We start from the raw sequence: 23,803 nt of genomic DNA, 5'->3' as shown, positions 1-23,803 counted from the left end.
ACACCAAGTACAAAGGAAAGGAATATTCAGAGTCCTGTGCTTGCGGAATGCACCTTCCGAGTCATCTGGGTGCACATCAACCTGAAGTGGGAAGGATGGGGGGCAGAATGGACCATGATCCTGTCCCTCCTCTACAACTGTCTGAACTGCTGGTTGAGTTCTAAGAGGGGATCAGGTTTCCCAGTCCCCTGGAAGCTCTGGGAGTGGTTGTATTTTGTAAAGCACAATCCCTCCTGGAGTTCTCTGCGTAACAGTGCAGCTCTACTATCAGATAACTGTAAATGAATTATTAGATGACAAGAGTTTAATTAACTGCAGCTTACTGAGAAAAAAACTGAACATATGCCCCTCAACAATCAGGAGAGAACTGATTTAATGCATTTCACATAAGTAAGGTTCTAAGGCACTTTATAAACTACATATATAGAAAGATGTTGTCACTCAACACTGAAATTTAGCCATTTCAGGGGTGAAAGGCAGCTCAAGACCACCTCTAAAAAATGTTTAGAGGACAAAGAAAAGGAGAGTACAGGTGCAACTAAGTGCTAAGGAAATTGTAATTATCCAAATTAGAAGTCAGCCAGGTTACAAATGACATTGAAAGTCTTTTTGCCTCCTCGATCAAATTTAAAAAAAAAAAAAAAAAAGTCTTCTAAAACTTCAAGTGCATTTTTCACAGTTAAGGGTCCAAGATTCCACATCCAGTTTGGGGGCTTCCACAGACTGGGTTTTGTGAACATAAACTGAAGGTGTGTGTGCAAATGAGAATTTCAGCTATCTTCTAGTGGCCAGAAAAGGGGGGGAGGGGGAAGGGGCCATTGTGTGTCAACTCATATTCTTTTTCCACACAGTTCTCTTAAAAATCTTCTTAGCTTTATTCTATTAAAAGTTGCTAATTTATGAACCAGTCCTTACATAATCATTCACCCAGGTCTTGCTCCCAAAATTATATCAATGAGAAGACACCATTCACTGCCAGATTCTTGCAAAGATTTTTTTCTTTTTTCTACTCTGTGGTTTGTAGAATATTTTACTGTTTTAGGGCCCAATCCTACAAATTCTTACACATATTCAATTTCACTCCCATGAGCAATCTCAGTGGGACTACTCCCCTGAATAAAATTAAGTATGTGTGTGTTTGTACAATCAGGGCCCTAGGGCTTGTCTATAGAACCATCTAGCTTGCAGCAGGCTGAGGTGTAAATCCACCTCTGACCAGCCTGCTACACTAAGGGTATTTACGCTTACCGTTGATCGATGCTGTGGCGATCGATCCACCGGGGGTCAATTTAGCGAGGTCTAGTGAGGATCCGCTAAATCAACCGCAGATCACTCTCCTGTTGACTCCAGTACTCCATCGGAACGAGAAGTGTAAGTTAAGTTGACGAGAGAATTTTCCCATGGACCCAGTACAGTGCAGACACCCCAATAAGTCGACCTAAGGTACATCGACTCCAACTAAGTTAGTCATGTAGTTGGAGTTGCATAACTTAGGTCGACTTAACCCCATAGTGTAGATCTGCCCTAAGAGTCCATGCTGACCCTGATGCCATTTCAAAGCAGGGTAGATCAAAGTGCACTAAAGAACTAAGAATGCATAGCAGCAGGATCCACACTGACAGTGGGTGGCAGGCTAGTGCGAGGTAGACTTACACCCCAGCTTGCCATGAACTATGCGTTTGTGTAGATAAGTCCAAACAGCCTAACAGGAATAATAACCATGGCAGAGGAGTATATTGCCATACTTTGTGATTACACCAATAGTTCAGCTTTGGCACTAAAAACCATTTACTGCATGTCAACGCTCCTCCACTAATTGATCCCCTTATTACATCTAGGGACAAAGATTACATTTTTACAAGTATTTCATGCACAAGCCCCGTTTGCCAACAAGAAAACACATCTGCAGCTAGGTTTACCAGAATTGCAGACTAATGTTTACACCAGGTTTTAGGGTCTAACCAAAGCGATAAAAATATTCTTAGTATCCTGTTGCCCTTAAGGGTAGGTCTACACAGCAAAGAAAAACCCATGCCTGGCCTATGCCAGCTGACTTGGGCTCACAGGGCTGTTTCATAGCTGTGTAGACTTCCGGGCTCAGGATGGAGCCCGAGCTGTGGGACCCTCCCACCTTGTAGGGTCCTAAGGCCCAGGCTCTAGCCTGAGCCTGAAAGTCCACACAGCAATGGAATGGCCCCACAACCCATCCCCTGCGAGCCTGGGTCGGCTGGAACAGGCTGGCTGTGGGCGTCTACTTGCTGTGTAAACATTCCCTCATTCTGATAGAGGGTAGGAAGTTAAAATTTAATTCAAAAATATTTCTTTTAATGAAAAAGAAGAACTAAAAACAGTTTACCTCAATATTTTCCTCCCCAAACTTCTCCAGCGCTGTCTCTTCTGAGAATCCACAGGCTCCATATTCCAGTGGAGTGAACACTGTGGTTGGAACATTCACATAGTCGCACTGTATGGGATTAAATTTATTTATTTTATGTCAGCATGTTTGGCATCATCAATATACCAGTTATAAATCAGTGCATTGTTAACATTTCAGGTAGATTTGAAACACAGGAAGAAAAGATGGGAAATTCATAACTCTGAAGGTATCACTTTGAAAGCAACAGGACCTAAGGGTGTTGCTCTAGAGTAACACCACTGGCTTCAACAGAGTTACACTGATGTAAAATGGAAATACGCAGTTGTGATCCAGACCCTATAAGTGAAAATATGCTGCTCCACTAATATATCAGACCCTTGTTCTATACACATTTTAAAATGCCAAAGAACTTAGAGTTATGTATTATAATGAAAACACAAAGATGGGAAGTTAAAAATATTAGTCCAAATAGCTCTGAGAACAAACAGCACCACATAGGATCTTGAAACCCTATTATTGTCTTGTTAGGGACAATAAGCAGATTTACTAAATTGCCTGTGAATGAGAGTTAGTTTAATGAAACTATGGCTATTGCTGACATTTATAAGATAGCACTAAAATTTAGTCAAAATGGACTCAGTTTACTTTCTTATTATACTCTCGGAGAGAAAGAAAAAACCCACTTATACTAGATAAAAATCAGACCTTTATTGCATTCTTAAAGTATTAATTTTGTCCTGCACTATAGGCAGAACACATCTGCAGTAACATCTTTGCAAAGGAGGGAGACTGAAGAATAAACAAAGCTAATGCTTAAAAAACATGCTATGAGTATATAGTCCAATATGCTGCATTTAAAGGTTAGAACAACGACAGTGCTTCATGCTAATTGCTTGCTTACCTTTAAGGTTGTTCCAGCATAAAGCCTTCGAGCCAACAATCTACCTGCTTGGATTGCCACTGGTGTGAGCTCCAGCTTGCCCTCCAACACATCCCCAATGGCATAAATATAAGGCACATTAGTTTGTTCCTCATCACTGACAGGAATTTTTCCTGATCTACAAGTTAGATTAACAAGAGACAAGGCATGAAGTAACTCAATAGAGGAAACTGGAGGAGTAAAATATTAATAACCCGTAGAAGTAAAACCCTCTAGCTCTATCAGAAGGATACATACTGAGGTGTCTGAGAGAAATTCAAGTAGCCAGACAACCCTATGTTACAGTCTTGGGCCAGAATCTAAGCTGGTGCAAACCAGCATCTCTCCAACCGAAGCTACACCAATTTACACACCAGATAAGGACCTGGACTCTTGAAGCAGTAGTCAGGCTTCTGAATTACAGTCTCATAGGGCAGGACCCAGATCCTCTTCTCAGCACCCACCCCCAGTAGCTGCATTGGGTACAGAGAATCTCCAGGACCCAAAACAGGAGATATTCTCCCACACAAGCTTTGGAGCAGAAGCAGAACTTCTCTATTGCTGATAATCCAACCTGATGGTAGAAGTTGCTACTGAGGCCCTAACCCTTGGTCTTCCACTTTAAGTGCCAGACATGCAGTTTAAGCTTCTAGACCAGTGGTGGGCAACCTGCGGCCCGCACGCAGCCCATTAGGGTAATCCGCTGGTGGGCAGCCAGACACTTTGTTTACATTTGCATGGCCACCCACAACTCCCAGTGGCTGCGGTTCACCAGTCCCAGCCAATGGGAGCTGTGGGAAATGGCGTGGGCCACAGGGATGTGCTGGCCGCCGCTTCCCACAGCTCCCATTTGCCGGGAATGGCAAACCACAGTCACTAGGAGCTGTGGGCGGCTGTGCAAAATGTAAACAAACTGTCTGGCGGCCTGCCAGCATATTATCCTGACAGGCCGTATGCGGCCCATAGGCCGCAGGTTGCCCACCAGAGTTCTAGAACATCCCATCTAAGGGGAACTAACAAGAATTTTTTTAAATGTTATATTTAATGAGTTATTAAAATATTAATAATTCTTAGGTTGCTAATAAGTCAATAGCGCAGCTGGCATTACAGGGAGGGGAAAAAGGTAGATAAGGAATTCTGCACAGACGTTCATCTCATGGTAACAACCAACAGTATTGACTGAAGGAATTATAGTGGGACCACTATAGACTCCTATACAAAGGTCACTTCACACTTCCCATTACAAAAATTCTGTAACTTTTTATTTTAAGAACTCTACCACCCTCCATGACTTACACCAGGACTTTAGAATGTGGCTGGGGGGAAGTGTCTTTTGCTGTTCCCAAGACAACAACAAATGGAGACACCATAGATGTAGAGACTCCAACCAGTTTAGCACATCTCCTCAGCAACCTGGGCTACTGTGAGCACATCAGAGCTGTTTTCTGCTCTCTACACTGGCTTCCCGTAGAATATTGGTCAAGTTCTAGGTTGCGGCCCTTCTCTTCAAGGCGATCCATAGGCTGAGCCCAGACTATCTAAAAAAGATCGACTAAAGCTTCAGGATGAATACCATGGCCAACACCACCACTCCTCTGGCACAACATGCTCCTTACAGTGAGGGAGAAACTTGTCTGTGCAGGAGAAAGAATATTGGAGGGGTGGGGGCAGTCCCAGACTGTGGAATGAACTCCCCCAAGAATTAAGGACCATCACACATCTCATTATCTTCCACCTGAAGTGCAAGGTGCATTTCTTCAACCTTGCTTTCTCACTTAAACACACAGTAGCATGTACATTAAAAAAAGAAACAAAAAACCTAATAAACAAATCCCTACTAAAACACGACAGTGCAGACACAATTCTCCACCCAGGGAGAGGATGAGAGAAAGAATGAACCATGTGACAGATGCAAGTCATGCTGCTTAATGAACTGCTGGAAGCCAGTGAGAGATACCATGGTGACAAGGGCAGTATAAGAACCTAGGTAAAACAGACTATGTTTGCATTACTGTCGTATTTGTCCTTTTTGTGCATTTAATAAAGGGCGGCTATTTGCTAAGAGGTTTTCTACTGCCATATAAGTGAAATTGAAAGAAAAATAAAGGTCTCAAAAATTAAATGTTATGTCTTATATAACTAATGTTGCAATAGTAAATCATATCCACACAATCATTAAAGCTGCAAAGAAGTTTGTCGTTACCTTTCATTGATCTTCACTCCGACTTTGTCTAAGCCGATTGTTCTTGTGCATGCATCCCTTCCTACTGCTAACAACACCTGAAAAACATCAGTGCATGTATTAGTGATTTCCTAAGAGCATGGAAAGGCATTTGCATACTTATCTGTTATTATACGTTATTAAAGTATTTATATTATGGTAGCAGCCAGAGGCCCAATCAGAATCCCACTGTGCAAAGCATTGTGCAAGCACAATGTTAGAGACAATCCCTGCCTCTTCCATGAGCTAATGGTGCCAGCTGATAGTTTTTACCATTAAGCCCAGTTAAACATCTTCCCTCAAGACAACATCCCCAAATGCAGATCAGATCCTGTCTCTCCACTCTCTCATCTGTGACACAGAAGTATTATGACACTTTTTAAAAAAAAAATCAAGACGTGAGTCTGCAACAGTTCTTTAATGGAAGGCTTCCTTAATTAGGAAACTCAAAGGCGTTGGCAAATAAGAAGAATGCAAAACAGTCACCTCTTTTTGTTTTAGCTCTGGAACCCCAAGTAGCTATGTCTGAATATGTCCCCTAAGCAAGACGATGGTCAAAGAGGACTTATCTCTACACAAGCATTTGCTCAGAATGTTGGCTAGGCCAGGTGAAATTCTTCACCTATCCCACCAATTGGCCACCTTTTTGAGCATGGTAGATTCCCAAAAAAGGGTCCATCAAGATCTGCAATTATGGTCAAGGAGTTGCTTCAGCCCTCACAATGCCACACATCCAACCACTAAGAACTGTTGAAGACACGTTCAAAAACTCCCTCTCATCCCTGCTGGGTGACTGAGCACTTCAGAGCTGCAATACTACCAGATGGTTCAGCTAAATTTAGTTCTCCAGAAGAGTAACTGATTACATTCTTAACTGAGCTGACTCATTAGCTCACTGGTCCTAAATGGAATGACAGCCCTTGGGAAGGAGAGATCAAGGTGATATAGTCAGGGGAGGGGTATTGGTGGTGGGAAATCAGCAGCTTTTTCTTTATGAAGAGATGGCTCAGGTTTTGAGACCTAGGGCTTCCCACTAGCATAAGTCAGAAAAAAAGGGTAGTAAGTAATTAATGTCACACAACACAATTATTATTAAACATTTATATTATGGTAGTACCCAGAGGCCCTGGTGTGATACGCTGAGATACACAGAGGCTCTATGCATACATTGAGGTAGATAAGTCCATGCCTCCAAGCACTTACAATCAAAGGCCCTGATCTCACAAGGCTTAACTTTATGCACTGTAAGTAGTCTCACTGACTGTGTGTGCATAAGTCTTGTCAGGATCAGGGTAAAAGAAAATGAGTGGCATGCAAAAAGGTGAATTGAAAAGGGCAACAATCAAATATATATAATAAAACTAAAATGGTATATTTTGTGTGTGTGTCATTAAAAATAAGTATAGCTTTCCCTAGCTGTCTTTCAGCCTAGCCATTAGGCCAGAGGTCCCCAAAGTGTGGAGCATGCCCCCCAGGGGGATGGAGAGGAAAGTTCGGGGGTGTGGCTGGGGCCCGGGGTCAGTCCTCCACAGGGGGAGAGGAGGGAGCACCATCCACCTCCACTCCTGACCCCAGCACCAGCTTCTAGCTCTGTGCCCCACTGCCAGCCCCACGCCCGCGGTTCTGGCTGCAGGTCCTGCGCCCAGGGCTCCACTCTTGGCCCCATCCCAAGCTTTGGAGCCAGCCTTGGCCCCCTTACTCCTGTCCACGTCCTGTCCCGCCCCCCCCGTCGCAGCTCTGCTCCCAGTCCCATGGGGCAGTGGGGGTGGAAACATGGACAGGCGCAAGGGGGAGGCACAAGGTAAAAAGTTCGGGGACCACTGAATTAGGCATTGGGTGATTTCATGTAAGTGTTGTTTCACCAGTTGGTCTTGAGAAGGGATCACCTTTATTTGTGTCTGGTTTTTAGAGTGTCCATCTGTTGTATACTAATATTGCAGCAGCATGCTGTAGTTGTAGTAGAAGCCATTATGTATCCTCCTTTGCCAATAGTTTATCATGGGTAACTCCTTAGGGCCAAATCCTGCAAATGGCTCCACACATGCAGACCCCTGTACTCCCTAATGAGTAAAGTTTTCAAAGCACCTAAGTGGCTCAAGGAGCCTAAGTTCCCTTGAAAGTCAGTAGGACTCATGTTCTTATGTCATTTATGTGCTTTTGCAAATTTTACTCATTATCTGTTGCAGATATTCAAGAAACACATCTTGACATTGAGGCCATGTTTACATTTACCGGGGATCGACGCTGCTGCAATCGATGCAATGGGGATCGATTTAGCGGGTCTAGTAAAGACCCACTAAAATCAGCCACAAATCACTCTCCAGTCGACTCAGGTACTCACTGGAATGAGAATAGGTAAGTTGATGGAAGAGCATAGACACCGCGGTAAGTTGACATAAGCTACATAGACTCCAGCTACGTGACTCAGTCAACTTAGCGCGGTAGTGTAGACAAGGCCTGAATAACGAAAACCACTTGAATCTCCAGAAGATCTCTCCAGCAGCACTAAATCTTAATGTTCACTCAAAGGTTTTTCCATGCTCTTCTTTATCAATGTGAAGGCACCGTTATGAATTACTTACAGTGTTGTACTCCCCTTCAGTTATTTCCCTGCCGTCTGTGGACTGGGCTATGACTTTCAATTTGCCAGGAGTTCCTTCCTCAAGCTGTTCGATCTACAATATTTGAAAATGAAGCTTTACTTTCCGAACGGGAGATATGCAGAAGTAAAATACTAAGGCTGCAGCTGTTTTCAGCCTAGCATAACAGAGTGAAAGACAGAAATTTTGTATCTAACTGCAGCTAGGTCTTCATACTGAGAACGCTCCTATGGACACTTCGAAAGCAAGATATACCACAATATTTTCCATGGAACTTTATTTCCTTTGATGAATACACAGGATCTGCTCTCACCAAAGGGAAACTAACATTTAATCAAACAAAATTAAAGAACAGACTCTGAACCTATTTAGATTGCAAATCCATGCAGTCAGTTCTCTGTAGTGCCACACCTCCTCTTCACTGAGCCATGTGAATGAGACTGCGCCTCCTAAAGTACAATCCCTTCCTGTGCTTTCCCAGAGGCTGTGAGGCTCCATGCTGCCTCTGACCTGGGGCGGTGTATAAAACAAAACCTAGCCTTTTACAAGTAAGTTTATCATGGTATGAAATTTTCAGGGACAGTTTTACTGCATAATTACTAAGCAACCCAAAATAATAAACTGTAACAACTGTTCTTGTGATTTTTCCTAACAATTTCTTAAAATCTTTGTGCCACTGGACCCATTTTACAGGTTGCATTGAATCAGCTCAGTGTTATTTAGGGCAATGGTTTTCAAACTTTTTTTCTGGCGATCCAGTTGAAGAAAACTGTTGATGACTGCGACCCAACAGAGCTGGGGATGAGGAGCTTGGGGTGTGGGAGGGGCTCAGGGCTGGGGCAGAGGGTTGGGGTGCGAGAGAGGGCTCTGGGATGGGGCAGGGGGTGAGGGTGTGGGAGAGAGTCAGGGCTCTGGATTGGGGGTGCAGAAGGGGGCTCCAGGTTTGGGGGGGTCAGGGCTGGGGCAGGGGGTTGGGGAGTGGGCTTGCCTTGGGCAGCTCCCGGTCAGCGGCGCAGCGGGGGTGCAGACGCAGGCTTCCAGCCTATCCTGGCACCATGGACCACGCTGCGCCCCAGAAGCAGCCAGAGGCAGGTCCGGCTCCTAGGCAGAGGCGTGCAAGCTGCTCTGTGTGGCTCTTGCCTGCAGGCAGTGCGAACCCCAGCTCCCAGCCAACGGGAGTGCTGAGCTGGTGCTCAGGGCAGGGGTAACGCGCGAAGCCCAATAGCCCCCCCGCCTAGGAGCCGGACCTGCTGCTGGCCGCTTCTGGGGCGCAGCACGGTGTCGGAACAGGTACGGACTAGCCTGCCTTAGCCAGGCAGCATTGCCAATCAGACTTTTAATGGCCTGGTCAGCAGTGCTGACCAAAGCCGCCGCGACCCAGTGCCTTACATTCCACAACCCAGTACTGGGTCGTGACCCGCAGTTTGAAAACCACTGATTTAGGCTGATGCATCTGCTGTCTCACAACATTCAACACAAGGCTTGATACTAAAATGGAATGTACGTAACTTCAAACCCAGTGCCAAAAAGAAAAACAAGGAAGATGGCTGCTGAAAATCTGCCCAGTCATCTGAGACTTAACGTCCAAGTAAATTCCTGAATGGATACAGGGCTGAATCCTGCTCCTATTGAAGTTAATGGCAAGGTAGCAGAGACACAGTATGCAACAGTCAAAAGTATATTCTGCAAGTAATGCAGAATGGGCTCAATCCTGCAGTGTGCTAAGCACTTGTGAGGTGCTGAGCATCCTCAGTGCCTGCTGACTTCAAATGGGAGTGGAGAGTATTCAGCACTTTGAGGGAAGGCTCAGCATCTTGTAGGATTGGGTCCCATAAAAAACTGCTGCACTAAATATGGAGCAATTAGAAGCTAAACATTCAGCTCTCTCTTTTTCATATACATTGGGATTGCTGCAGATTTTGCATGAATAAAACAGAAAATTCCTTGCAATCTCCACTCTAACTCCACTGCAATATCCACTTTCAGGATAAATCTCTTATCCTTTACGAGAACAGAGTGAGTTCACACAATAGAAATTAGCAATCCCCCCTACACACACAAACAGTTTTTTAAGCCTATCCCTGGTGTGCTAAGAGTGAAAAAAATGGAATGCATTTTATTTAATTTTTAATCCTTGAACACCTAAAACATTATAATGTATTGGCTTAGCGCCTAATGGAAGTTGTTTTGTAATTCCTTTCCCATTTTATAATAATTAAAACCTAATCATTAAGCAAAATGCTGTTGGCACCCGCCCTGGTCTTTGATAGTAACTTTACATAAAGGACAAAAAAGCTTTATATGTAGTATAATGGGTCCTTTTTATGGCCCTAATTCATCTAAGAATATGCTTAACTTTAACAGGCTTACTCATAGGCACAAAGTCAAAGTTAAGCATGTGCTTAAGTGATTTGCCAATCAAGGCCTTTTTGTTGCCTCATTTTAGCCATTATCTTACACTGTAAAGATACAATTGTATTTTTTACAGGTAGGCCCCAGCCCTGCATTGGGATCTGATGGTGTGGATCCCAATGCCCACACATAGTTCTGTTAAAGCCACAGGTGCAGGAGTCCATGTCTCGGGATCCCCATCCTCCAAAACACTACATGTGAGTAAAGATATACACGTGTAATTATTTGCACAATTGGGGACTAAACTGCAAGGTGGTTGGTATTTAATTTTTTACACTATTTTCAATAAAATAATCAGATAAACATTCTTCTTATTTTTATTCCACAGTGAAAAGAATTTTCTTGTCACCTTGCAAATTTAAGGCATTATGCTGCAAATACTTACTACCGTACTTAGTGGTTAATATCAAAGGATAGCTCCCTTGACTCTACTAGGTAGTAAGCATTAGGTACTGCAGTAAGCATTTAGAGGTTCAGACTGTTACAAACTGAAACTGGCATTCAGTTTATCCTCATGTAATGTGAATGCTTTCAATGCATTGGCTTCAGTTCTGCAAAAACTTATGCATATGCTTAATTTTGAGTATGTGAATAGTGCTGCTAACTTCACTGGAAGTATTCACATACTCAAAGTTAAGCATGTGCATTCAATGTTTGCAGAATCAGAACCTTAGTTTCTAACAATATTTTTAGCACAGGAGGCTAAAGAATCTAATTCTTATACAGAATTTTAAAACCTCAGGCAACTTAAATAATAAAACTAGGTTGTAGTTCTCAATTAGATAAAGTTTATAAAATCAGACTGTTACAAGGCAATAAAAAAATTAACCTTACTTCCTATAATGGGGCAAGGCCAGATGGCTATGGAAGAGTAGTGGGAGATAGGTATATTAGCTCCAGGCTAAACAAATCTCTGGTACAGGATAAGTGAAATGGCAGCTGCTCCAGGTCAATTAAGACACCTGGGGCCAATTAAGAACTTTCCAGAAGGCAGGGAGAATGCTATGTTGATTGGGACACCTGAAGCCAATCAGGGGCTGGCTGAAACTAGTTAAAAGCCTCCCAGTCAGTCAGGTGGGGGTGCATGTCAGGAGCTGTGTGAAGAAGTTGCGCGGTTGGAGAGGCTGAGTAGTACACACCATATCAGGCACAGGGAAGGAGGCCTTGAGGTAAGGGTGAAGTAGAGCTTGAAGAAGTGAGGGCTGCTGTGGGGGAAGTAGCCCAAGGAATTGTACATGTCATGTTTCTAAAAGGTCAGCTACCATAGCTGATGCTATTAGGGATCCTGGGCTGGAGCCTGGAGTGGAGGGTGGGCCTGGGCTCCCCCCACCACCTTTGCCCCCTGATTAATCACTGAGACTGGGAGATAACAGACACTGTGCAAGGAAGGATAGCTTCTCCTCACCTCCCTCACTGGCTTATGATGAAGATGGCTCAGTAGACTGTGACCCTTGTCCCTAGAGAAAGAAGGGTTACGTGGAGGGTCACAGTGAGCCTCTGAGGCTAGCGAAATCCGCCAGGAAACGCAGGACCCACGGAGGCAAGGATAGAGTTTTGTCACATTACGTTTTAGCAGATCCAATAATATGGATTCAACTTTTTGTTGCCACTAAGATAGATAATTCATGTTTCTTAAAATACTACGATCTGAAGATTGCTTTCATTTATGTTTATGTATCACTTTCAATTGTTCCAATGAAAAGGCTTACCTTAGTTGGAACAAACTGTTTAATAAACTTGATTCCATGTTCTTCCATATGTTCCCCAATTTTGTTCGCCATTTCCTGATCAAATCCTCTTAAAAGGATGGATCGCACCATTACAGTTACATCTAAACCAAGACCTGCAAGAAATCCAGCACATTCAAGGGCAACATAGGAAGCTCCAACCACCAGGGTCTTTCCTGGACAGTAAGGCAGAGAGAAGAGATCGTCACTGAAAAAAAAAAAAAAATAGACTATAATACAATTCTTTACAATTGACAGCTATTTTTCTTTAGCGGAAATAGGAAATCTTTAGAACTAGGAATACACTATATACACAATTGGAATCTGAGGTCACCACATGGCAGAGAAGTTCTAACTAGGAGCATCAAAAATGAATGTGGAATACTCTAATTTGCCTTTCAGTTTGTCCAAATTACCAAAAAAATTATGGATTTTCTACAATAAATATAAGCAGCTGCGCAGATCTTAGTGCCTGCTTTTCTTAAAATTTGAATCTCATTGCAAATGGTGTTGTAATGAGTTAACTCTTCGCAAGGAAGAGGGCTCAGTATGTAGATAAATGTACCATCTTGAGTTTTTTTAAGATTTTATTTTAAATCAGTATAGTACAAAATATTAAAAATACAACCAATATGCAAATAAAATATAACAAATGTGCACAAACCATAACTATAGGTGGGGCCATTAGGTCCACACAGTTATACGTAACTTTGCTAAGCTTTAACTGTTTGGGCTGAAGTTTTCCAACCTGAGTGTCTGCTTCAGGCTCAATTTTTTTTTTTTTTTTTTTAAATGTTTCAGCAAACGTAGTTCAACTGTTTTGTGGAGTGGCTTTAGCTCCACCATGCTTTAGAGCAGCGGTTCTCAAACTATGGAGTGGGACCCCAAAGTGGGTCGTAACCTCGTTTTAATGGGGTTGCCAGGGCTGGCATTAGACTTGCTGAGGCTTGTGGCCAAAGCCTGAGACCCACCACCCAGGGCCAAAGCCCAAGCCCAACCACCTGGGATCAAAGCCCAAGGGCTTCAGCCCTGGGTGGCGGGGCTCAGGTTACAGGCCCCCTGACCGGGACAGAAGCCCTTGGGCTTCAGCGTTGGCCCCACCAGGCTTTGGAACTGCCCCCCCGGCTCCCCGGGCAGCTGGGCTTGGATGGACTCAGGCTTCAGTCCCTGCTCCTGGGGATCATGTAGTAATTTTTATTGTCAGAGGGTCATGGTGCAATGAAGTTTGAGAACCCCTGCTTTAGAGCAACGGCTTGAAATCTGGCAGCGGGTGCATTCCACATGCTTAGTAGAGATTTGTTAAAGTTTGGCAGCTGAAATCTCCAAGGATTCCATCTATAATAAGCATGCTCCAGCCCAGGACTGCAGAGGCTCAGCAGGATTCTCCCTAAAAAAGCTACTGTAGAAAAAACAGAATATGATCATGTCCTTAAAGTCTGTATTATAATGCATGCACACAAAGGGACCGAATTGAGATTGACAAACTATTCTGGCATTTCCTAACTTCTGAGTACTTGCTTGACTTTGCAATCTTAATGTTCTTTTACCAGTTTTGTGTGTTATGTTGTCTATATATAAATTATGTCCACTCTCACCACTTCCTGTTAGTAGAGAAGTGTGAAATTTGGCTGTTTCCATTCACAGGAGTTTATTCAAACCTTTTATTTGTTTTGACTCATATAAGATTTGCATGCCCATAATTTTTGCCTTCGGTTCCATGCTCCAAAGAACCTAAAAGTTATACTCGGTTGAAACCACTGCATTTCACCTGGATGTGTTAAAAACTTGCAAAGCCACAAGTTTTGTATGGCTTTCATGGAGTCATAAATCAGTTCGCGTTTACCCATAAGATTCATGAAATTTTATGAACTTCTTGGGGAACCTGGATTGAGTTTCAAAGTTGTAACAAGACAAGAAGACAGGCAAATTTCATGTGGTTTCACAACAAAAACTCTAGTATTTCTTGGGTCAACAGTACTTCAGCTTGCTACATGAGTTTATACAGACTGCTGACTTGTAGAGTGGAAATGCTTTCAGACTCAGGATTTCCTCAGCACTTGTGCAGAAAGGCTTCCTCAAAGTGCACAGTGCTCCTCAACTTGAACAAACCACCACAGCTGCATTGAACCAGTCGCAGGCGAATAGGGAGGAAATGAGTGCAATGGGCATGGAGATAGGCCTGATGAATTAATGCAAAATTCTGGGCATTATGGTATTCTCAATTACTGCTGCTGTCCCCCTGAAGTAGTACTACTAAAGGATTGCATGAAACATGTCTCATAGCTAAGTGCTCACAGCCTCGTGATGTATGCTAGGTCTGGTGTTCTTGCTGGTCCATTATTCTGCCATGGCCATTCTCCTCCTCTTGTGTTACTTTACAGGGCCATGAGTAATAAAGCACCATGCTCAGCACCCCTACTCTCTTACAACCTGCAGAACTCATACTATAGGAGACCATTTTAAAATAGGCATAGTGGATTATTCTGCATTCCTGCCCATTTTTACCTGCTAATGCAGTATTCCTTGTCTCCAGGGACACCCAGGTAGCGTGGCCTTTCACCGGTGGCAATCAGAAATTTCTCCGCTGTGTAAAATTTCTCTTTTCCTTTGTTATTTGTTGCCTATATGCAAAGCAACAGGACACAGTTTGTATTTCACACTCTTACCAACAAGAAGATTGTTGTGTCAGAAAAGCATCTTTGTCCAAAAAGAGTAAAGAAGAGATAGAGGACACATTGCTATTTGGTACCTTAATTGTGTGTGGCCCAACAAATTCTCCATAAGCATTCTCGTACGTGACCTTCTTCTCTCTCAAAGACACCCTGTAGCCCCAGTTGAGAGAGCCAATATAATTCTGAACAGCTTCTGTCATAGTCTCCCAGCTGTGTTTGACTGTTGAAGAAACAAAGATATCCAGCTTTTAACCTGTCTATTCCTCATTTTCCACAGCCTTCCAGTGGGATTATCACATCACAGTAGTCACACAGGGCCCGATTCACCACTGTGTTGCTCCTGTTTCACCCTTGTGTACCCCCTGAAATCTAATGAGTTACACCAGCAAAAAGATGGAATAAGGTAGTCTGACCTACAGTGCTTACCACATGGCTGCAACAACAGTGGCAGGCAAGCATTTTGCTATCAGGGGGCTCTGACCAAGCCATTCAAGATCTTGTCATTTCCTATGTCTACCCTTGAAGTTTCATCTCAGTATCAATATTATCTCAGTATCAATATTCTGTTGACAACTGTGAGTAGGTGTCTGTTAAAACACGAACAGGTTACGTCTCTTTAAGAATTGCCTCTGCATATTCCCACTTACAGGAGCATGCCTGCACCAAATCCTGACCCACATATATGGACATGTAAAGTTCATGATATTAAACGCTGGAAGGAATCAATGACTATAAAAATGCACACTACACCACTGAGGACCTGATGCTGAGTACTCCGGTCCTGATCCTGCAATGCACTTAAGCATGTGTGTCATCCCACTGAACTCAATGGTACCACTTATGTTCTTAAAGCTAGCACAATCTGAATTGCTTTGCAGCAGAGGTCCTGAAGTGCTCAGCACCTTGCAGGTTAGAGGTACATGAAAATTAAGATTTTTTTTTTTAATTTCTATACCTTTCTCCTCAAACTGCCATCCAAACTTGCGTGAATCTTGTAAGGCTTGTCCTAGCAAAGCTGCCTGGTGCATCAGTTTTTTAGGTATACAACCCACATTTACACACGTCCCTCCAAGACCTAAGAGAAGAGAATATGTTTTATGTATGAATGTGCTCTGTTCTAAAATAGAATCTGAGTTTAATAAGAAATGCCCCTTTATAACAACATGACTGTAGCCATCAGAAATTTACCCCATCTAGTTCCCCGAGGAGTAGGAGTAACATAGTCAAGCACCATCACTTTCTTGCCATACTTGGCAGCCTCCTGGAGAACAAATTAAACACAAATATTGAAATATTAGAACTTATATCCATACTACATGATAGCATCATACACTGCTGAAAATCAATGTCATTTTTAATTATGTAATAACAATTGAGTTGCAAGGGCATGGCCAAACGGTCATTAATCTTCAGGATTAATCTGCATGCTCAAATGGAAAAGGGGGGGGGGGGGGGAAACGGGCATACAGATTTCTACAAGTGATACAGTTCCACCTGGTAGGTTGAGGGCACTGCTAAAGAACTGATGCTCTCCACTTCAGCCAGTCATATTGCTTAAATAATTTCTCAACATTCCATTTGTTTTAAAATCCTTCTAACATTATTTATCTGGTTCTCCCTTTAAAAACGTGTTTCTACTGCATTGATCTGACATGTCCTATAACAGCATAAAGGCACCTGGCACCAAATTCTGCCCTCAGTTACATCTCTGCACATCCCCTACATTTCAATGTGGTCGTGCTGGTATACATGAATACAGAATTTAGCCCACGATCTGTAGATGTCAAGAGTGGCATTTGTTTTTCAAACTAGTAACCTGATATCTTGAATGACCACAACTGGCTCACGCGCTATTAATTATATTCCATCATATGAAGGGCTCACACTATTTAAGCAAAACTCCCATTGACTTCAGTGAGGCCAGGATTTCATTCTATGAAACTTTGAAGTTATACAACTTCTTCCATTAAAAATAAAATGACTGATCCCAAATTTTTTTTAAAAAATGTGTGCGCAGGTGCGTGTATGTACGAACACACACACAAAGGTGGATATTAATCTCAGACAAAAATAAAAACTTGTTTATAATAATTTCAAGATAGTCTCAGCAATTTAATCCAAATGCTAAGAAAACCTCTTGAGATATTTTCCCAGTGTTTTCTAACAATATCTCTGGAAGGGAGGTGGGGGGGAAAAAGGTCAAGTTTTATTTTATATTCACTTTGTTACATTTTCATACTTTTCATCTTCAGAACCACTGTCTCTTTAAATGAGGATACCATGCTACTAGGATTAGCACCCGAAGATCCACAAAAGAACAAGAATTAATTTGATGCCTCTACAATATTAGAGATATTCAGACCTGAAACGTTCAGGATGTATTCTGCTTAATTATCAGTGGCTCATACATTTGCATTTTGTCACTCGTACCTTGGAAGCAGCCAGACCTCCAGAACCCCCTCCAATGACAATTAGATCATAGTCATAGGAATCCTGCATATGATCATGTCCCTTTGTTTCAAGTAGTTTTTGAATCTTTCCTTCCTTATGTGCCTGAAAGAAGAAAACAAAGAGACACATTTATTCAAAGAAAAGTATTATCCATAGCTCTCAACTCTGAATCAATGACAAAATGAATACTTCCAATGAGAAACAGTTGCTGGTGGAGGGGGAAATGGGTGTTTTTGGAGTTTGCAAACACTGCTCCCCATTAGCTTCTTAGAGTTGTATCTTTGTAATCCTTACTCCAGTAGCTCAGCTTCCTATATAGACACAAAGATATGAACCTGCTGCTTTTGTGCAGGTTTGAGCTGAACAGTTCAATGTATTGTATTAAATCAGCCCTAGTCCCTGTTCATACTATATAATATGCTGACAGGGTGAATGCAACAGGTGTATAATCTGTTGGGGTTTTTAAAATAATTATTCCCCCACCAACTGCCACTCTTTTCTAGAATTGTTTTTTCCACAGCATGTCTGAGCAGGAAAATTCAGCAGTGCCATATTCCCTGAAAACATCCCCTAAAGTTTTTAAACAAACTTCATTTACCACTTTACATAAACTAGTCTCTTAGAAAACAAAACTATACTTAATGTTTTTTGCATGTGGCTTTCCCTGAGGTCTGACATAATAGTTTTAGCTTTCATTCCAGAATCATAAGTCCAAATGACAGGAAGTCAAATGAAGTCAATGGAGTTGCACCAGAGATGAATTTGCCTCTGCTCTCTTTTTGTGGATTAGCTGTTGTTATTCTGCTCTAATAGTCATGCATTTGGACAGTTGTCTATAAAGCACATTCCATTAATATTCATATCCCTCTGTCCAAAATCAGCCATTGTATTAAATGTGTGATACTTGATGTTGCAGGCAAAACTTCCATTGACCCCAACGGCACAAGATAAGACCTCTAGTGAGCAAGGTCCAGATCCTTAGCTGGTGTCCATGGGCATAGCTCCAAATGACTTTCCATACTAAATAAACATCCCCGTATGTTAAAGGGACACAGCCACCTTTGAAACCACACAGCTCTCTGAGAGCTTGTCAGCTAGTGGAAGGAAGCTGGAAGGAAATTTTTCATCAAAACTTTTGACAGAATTTTTGTTGAAGCCAAAGCATCTAGAAAAATACATTATTTCGACAGACATTCCCACAAAAAAAAAAGTTTGAAACTAAAAAAAAAAAAAGAAAGTTTTTCAGAAAATTTGCATCTTGTAATTCTGAAACTTCATTTCAGAATGTGGACCTCCATGGAAGAGGTAACACAGCTAGGCTGGGGCTGAATTATTTTCTCCAGATAAATTCTGGAAGGTCAGAGTGGGAATGACAGGCATCCTACTATCCCAGGGGTGGCCAACCTGTGGCTCCGGAGCCACATGCGGCTCTTCAGAAGTTAATATGCGGCTCCTTGTATAGGCACCAACTCCAGGACTGAAGCTACAGGCATCAACTTTCCAATGTGCCGGGGGGTTCCCACTGCTCAACCCCTGGCCCTGCCCCCACTCCACCCCTTCCCACCCTCTCCCCCTCCAGTGAGCCTGTTAAGCCCTTGCTCCTCGCCCTCCGAGCCTTCTGCATGCCACCAAACAGCTGATCGGGAGGCGCAGGGAGGGAGGGGGAGTGGCTGCCGGTGGGCGGGAGGTGCTGGGGGGTGGGGGGACACCCACGGAGCTGATGCAGGGCTGCTGACGTATTACTGTGGCTCTTTGGCAATGTACATTGGTAAATTCTGGCTCCTTTTCAGGCTCAGGTTAGCCATCCCTGTCCTAGCCCATTGTATACTTCTGCATGGACCCCAGACTGAGCAGAGAAGCCTCTGCAGTGTTCAGAGCAGGGGAAAGCGCACAAATCTCTCTTCAGCACAAAGGTATTGAGAGCCATGCATGGATCAAGGTGGAGTGGAGAGAAAGAAGAAGATGTAGCTCACTGTCTGTTAGTGTTTTCTTTTGTTGTTCTGTTTCTTTCAGACAGCAAGGAGAGAAAATCATTGAAAAACAAAAAAGAACCCCCAAAATTGGCAAGGGATTCAGGGAACAAGAAAAGCACTTGAAAATACCTTTAACTCACTTCATTGAACTGACTAAATTTCAAGACCCCTTCAAGCATCTATCTATTATAATTTCATGCCAAGCACATTTTTGTTGAGTTAGCTGTTTGCACTGCATTGCGAGGTTATTATCCCCATGGATCAAGGTGTGAAAGTACATGAAGAGAACAAATGCGTCAGATAAAGAAACGTATTAAGAAAATACTAAATTCATAGAACAAAGTCAGGAAGTAAAGAATGAACAGATCAGGCAATACTCCACCCATCTCCCTGCCCCCTGAAAAAACTCCACACTAAGCAAACAACATCTCAACAAATTATGGTGCTGTCATTTATATCACAAATCACACATATGATAAATTAGCAAAGGCATCCTTATGCCCTAAACCCACACTGAAATAACTACAAATTTCTCTCTATTTGGAGTTTCATTCAATGAGTACATCATATCTTCCAAAGAGACAATATTCTACCATATACAACGTATTTCAGAGTAGCAGCCGTGTTAGTCTGTATTCGCAAAAAGAAAAGGAGTACTTGTGGCACCTTAGAGACTAACAAATTTATTTGAGCATAAGCTTTCGTGAGGTGAGCTGTAGCTCACAAAAGCTTATGCTCAAATAAATTTGTTAGTCTCTAAAGTGCCACAAATACTCCTTTTCTTTATACAATGTATTTGACTCTCACACCAAACAGACATCATGTGTAATGCATTATGGAAGGATGATGATGCTTCCATAGCTAAGGTTCACAGTAGCTTCTGATTTTAAGCTAGATTTTCCAACCTCCTAGCCCCAGCACAAGTCAACCTCACTGAAATTTCACATGCAACATCTCATTATTTAGACCAGGTCTACACTTTGAAGGCTTTGCCAGAATAGCTATACTAGCAAAGTGCTCTTTGGGTGGACACAGCTTATACTGGCAAAGCTGCACTTTTATTGTTCCAGCCATCCCAAGCGAAATAAGCTACATCATAAAAGCTATACCATCTATACTGGGGGCTTTTTCCAGCACAGCTCTAAGTCACAGATCTCACCTTATCCACACCCCTGACCAACATAGCTATGTTGGCAAAAGTCAGTAGTATAGACTTGGCTGTAGAAAGATAAATCAGAAGCATTAGATAATCAGACTGCTTTTTAAAAATGGAAACAAAACCCTGAAAGCATCAGACACATCAGTAGCTGGGAACATGTAACCACACACACACACACCCAAACCCCACAGAAAAAAGAATATTGCATCTAAAACTTTGGATTCGGTTCCCCTTTTGCAACATGGCCTTTGCCCTATGCCTAGGTTCAAGTTCTATTTCTGTTAGAAGAGCTTAGGAAGGAAGCATTTACTGTACTCTGTGAAATACCATTCATATTGTTCAAGTTTACAGAAATAAGTTTAAAAAGAAAGTGTACTGTTTCTCTCCACCCCTCTTCCTCCCCAAAACACATCCTTTTGTTTGCCTGATGGCGACAGCCTTGTCTGAGAATAGACAGCCATCACAAAATAGCTACCAGATAACCATCAAACATAATTAGTGAGAAAAAAGATACCTTGATGAAGCACACATCATAAGAAGAGACTACAAAACCTACTTATAGTGTATCTGGAGAGGAGACGATACTTTGTAAGTCATGCTTTGAAAATTTAAAAAAAAAAGTTACACTTTGCATCACACAAGTTATGAAACTGTTTAGAGTCTTTACTACATCAGTAGTTCTCAACTTTTTCCATATCAAGATCCTTCCCCTCTCCCCCTTCCCAGTCCCCCTTCAGAGCTCTGCTCTGATTTAGCTGGGATCTTGCCAGGACCTGCTTCCCATTCAGTAATATGGAGAAAGGGTGATTGTGATTCGAGGCTGAAACAACCCCCCGAACTACATACTGTTAAAAGGAAGGCTGCATCTGTACTGATTCTTACCTTCAAACCTAAAAAGTTATAAAGGTCTGCTCATGTTGTTTCTTTTCCTACCTTTAAAATTTTGTCATAATCTCCTATTTGCTTCTGTTGCACAAATACAATTGGTACTGAAGTTTCCATGGTTAGTTCATACAGTGCGTCTTGCAGCTTCTGCCCATCCTCTGTGAAATAAAGAACAAAAATACAGTCTAAAGTCTTCCTTTATGAAGGCTACTATGTGAAGTGAAATCACAGAGGGGTGTGGCTTTCTGTTTCTCAAGAAAGATCACTCACTTCCCCATGAATTGGATTACACTGCAATGCAACCTATTTCCTAAGGCAATGATGAGTCACATGCAAAGGTAGAATGACTTGCTATATTTTAATCTGCTGAAATCCAATAAATTGATTTGCTAGGGTTCCTGCCAGTTTTACAATATAATTAGATTGTCTGTGGTTAAATTTTTAAAAGAATTTTCTAAATTTTCTAAAGAAAATTACTACCAATATTTTTCTCTCGCAGCTCTCCAGAAAAAAAGCCCTCATCAACCATTAGTTTTTCATGCTAATATTTTATGAAAATTTATTAAAAGTTTGGGATGGTTCTCTTTTGGTTAGTTTCTTCAGAACTCTTCCTTCAATTGGATCTGTTACCATGACTAGGGTTACCATATTTCAAGTTCCCAAATAGAGGACACTGCCAAGCGGGTGGGGGTGAGGGGTTTCCTGGGACGGGTATTTGGGGGTGCTGGAGGTACCTGGGCTGTGCTGGAGGGAGTACCTGTGGCCTCACAATCAAGGTGGGGGTCAATGTCACACCCCCTATCACAGTGGCAGGCCTGCAACATGGCACCAGCACATCAGTCAGTGCCTGCAGGCTTTTCCACATCCCCAGGGCAGGGAGCCTCAGCCTGGCCCGGTCACCCTCCTGGCCAGGCTCGAAGGCACCGAAGCCCGGCAGGCGGCATGGCTGAGAGGCACTTGGCAGCTCCACTTACCTGGCAGGCCGGGGTGGGGTGAGTGGGATCCAGCAGCTGCGTATGCAGGGGAGGGACTGATCGGAGCACACAGACCGCTCTTTCTGAGAGGCAGCATCTGCTCCACTACTCCCCAGACATTTCCTCTTATTTGAAAAATCCTCCCAGATGGAGAGCAGACTACCAAAAAAAGAGGTCATGTCTGGGAAAACCCAGAAAATTCTCCAAGCCTGATGATTTATGATCTGGCATAGCACTGAATGAGGAGGAGAGGCAAGGTTTGCACACAACACGTTCTATGACCAGCTCTGCTCCTGAATCTCCACGCAACTTTGGTCAAGTCACGACGGGCTTGATTTTCCATAAGTTGGTCAGCACGCACGTGTGTGTATTTAATTGTGTGCATACTTCTGCTTACTACAGGATGTGCAGTGCAAATTCTGGTTTGCACATGCACATGGCTAGACACACACCTGTCCTGGATATGTGCATACATATCTGGTAGTGAGCACACAAAGGAGAAATTCAATTGTGCACTCAAATACAGACAGACCAACTTACTGAAAATTAGCCCTTAACTTTATTATTTCCATTTCCTACTCCGTAACTTAGGGATAATACTCACCCAAGACACCAACTTTCTAATTTCCCTGGGGGTGCTCAACCCCCGCTCTACCCCAGGCCCTGCCCCCACTGCAACCCTTCCCCCAAGGCCCCACCCAACTTCTTCTCGCCCCTGCCACACCTCTTCCTGCCCCGCCCCTGGGAAGGAAGGAGTCAGGTAATTGCCTGATGAACACCCGGTTCCAATCAAGGCTGAAAGAGCTCTACTCAGAGGGAACACTCCAGGCAGCAGGTTGGCTCATGTGGCAGGGGGACTCCCAGGAAGACGGTCTATAGTAGGGGTGGCCAAACTGTGGCTCACGAGCCGCATGAGGTTCTTTTACAGTTAAAGTGTGGCTCTTGGAGGCCCCCCATGACCCCTCCCCCATTCACCTACCAGACTCAGCGGGGGGAAGTGGAAGGGTGACCGGGCCTTATAGCAGGGTGGTGTGGTAGGGCCTTCTGCGGGGCTTCAGCCCCATGGTGTGCACTTGCCAGGGCTTCAACAAGAGCGGGACCGAAGCCTTGTGCCTGGCAGGTGCCTCCAGCAGGGCATAAGCCCGAGGCCCTGGCAGCTGTGCTGTAGATCTTGAACTTCTGAAGATTGTTATATGCAGCTTGGAGGATCAGTAACTTTGGCAGCTTCTGGTCCATAGGAAGGCTGGGGAAGAGTTGCCTGGCAGGGGCACTGGAACAATTTGTATAGTGAGGATGCTGAGAGCCACTGAACCAAACTGTAAACCCTGGATATGATGGAAACCACTTCAGGACAGAGGGTGAGGCAGCACTCCCAGCACAGCACCAGGTGTTGCCAGGTGCAGAGAGGCTCCAGCAAGAAAGCCCTCGAGTTG

At 43.2% G+C, this 23,803-nt stretch overlaps 1 protein-coding gene across 3 annotated transcripts in view; it reads right to left on the bottom strand.

Annotated features, from left to right (window-relative positions):
* The window catches only part of TXNRD1 (thioredoxin reductase 1), a 48,116-nt gene that overhangs the window by 10,764 nt on the left and 13,549 nt on the right, over nt 1-23,803 (bottom strand). For all 3 annotated transcript variants that reach the window (XM_038368845.2, XM_043519490.1, XM_038368868.2), the window contains 11 exons: nt 21,445-21,554; nt 17,359-17,481; nt 16,117-16,189; nt 15,884-16,003; nt 15,006-15,148; nt 14,762-14,877; nt 12,239-12,464; nt 8,100-8,192; nt 5,500-5,576; nt 3,279-3,435; nt 2,357-2,464 (listed from right to left, as the gene is read on the bottom strand). In XM_038368845.2, coding sequence (XP_038224773.1) covers nt 2,357-2,464; nt 3,279-3,435; nt 5,500-5,576; nt 8,100-8,192; nt 12,239-12,464; nt 14,762-14,877; nt 15,006-15,148; nt 15,884-16,003; nt 16,117-16,189; nt 17,359-17,481; nt 21,445-21,554 — 1,346 coding nt within the window. The remainder of the gene's footprint in view (nt 1-2,356; nt 2,465-3,278; nt 3,436-5,499; nt 5,577-8,099; nt 8,193-12,238; nt 12,465-14,761; nt 14,878-15,005; nt 15,149-15,883; nt 16,004-16,116; nt 16,190-17,358; nt 17,482-21,444; nt 21,555-23,803) is intronic.

The sequence above is a fragment of the Dermochelys coriacea genome, chromosome 1 (genome assembly GCF_009764565.3).
Source record: "Dermochelys coriacea isolate rDerCor1 chromosome 1, rDerCor1.pri.v4, whole genome shotgun sequence".
In the NCBI taxonomy this organism is placed as follows: Eukaryota; Metazoa; Chordata; order Testudines; family Dermochelyidae; genus Dermochelys; species Dermochelys coriacea.
This window is presented reverse-complemented; position numbering and strand designations above follow the sequence as displayed.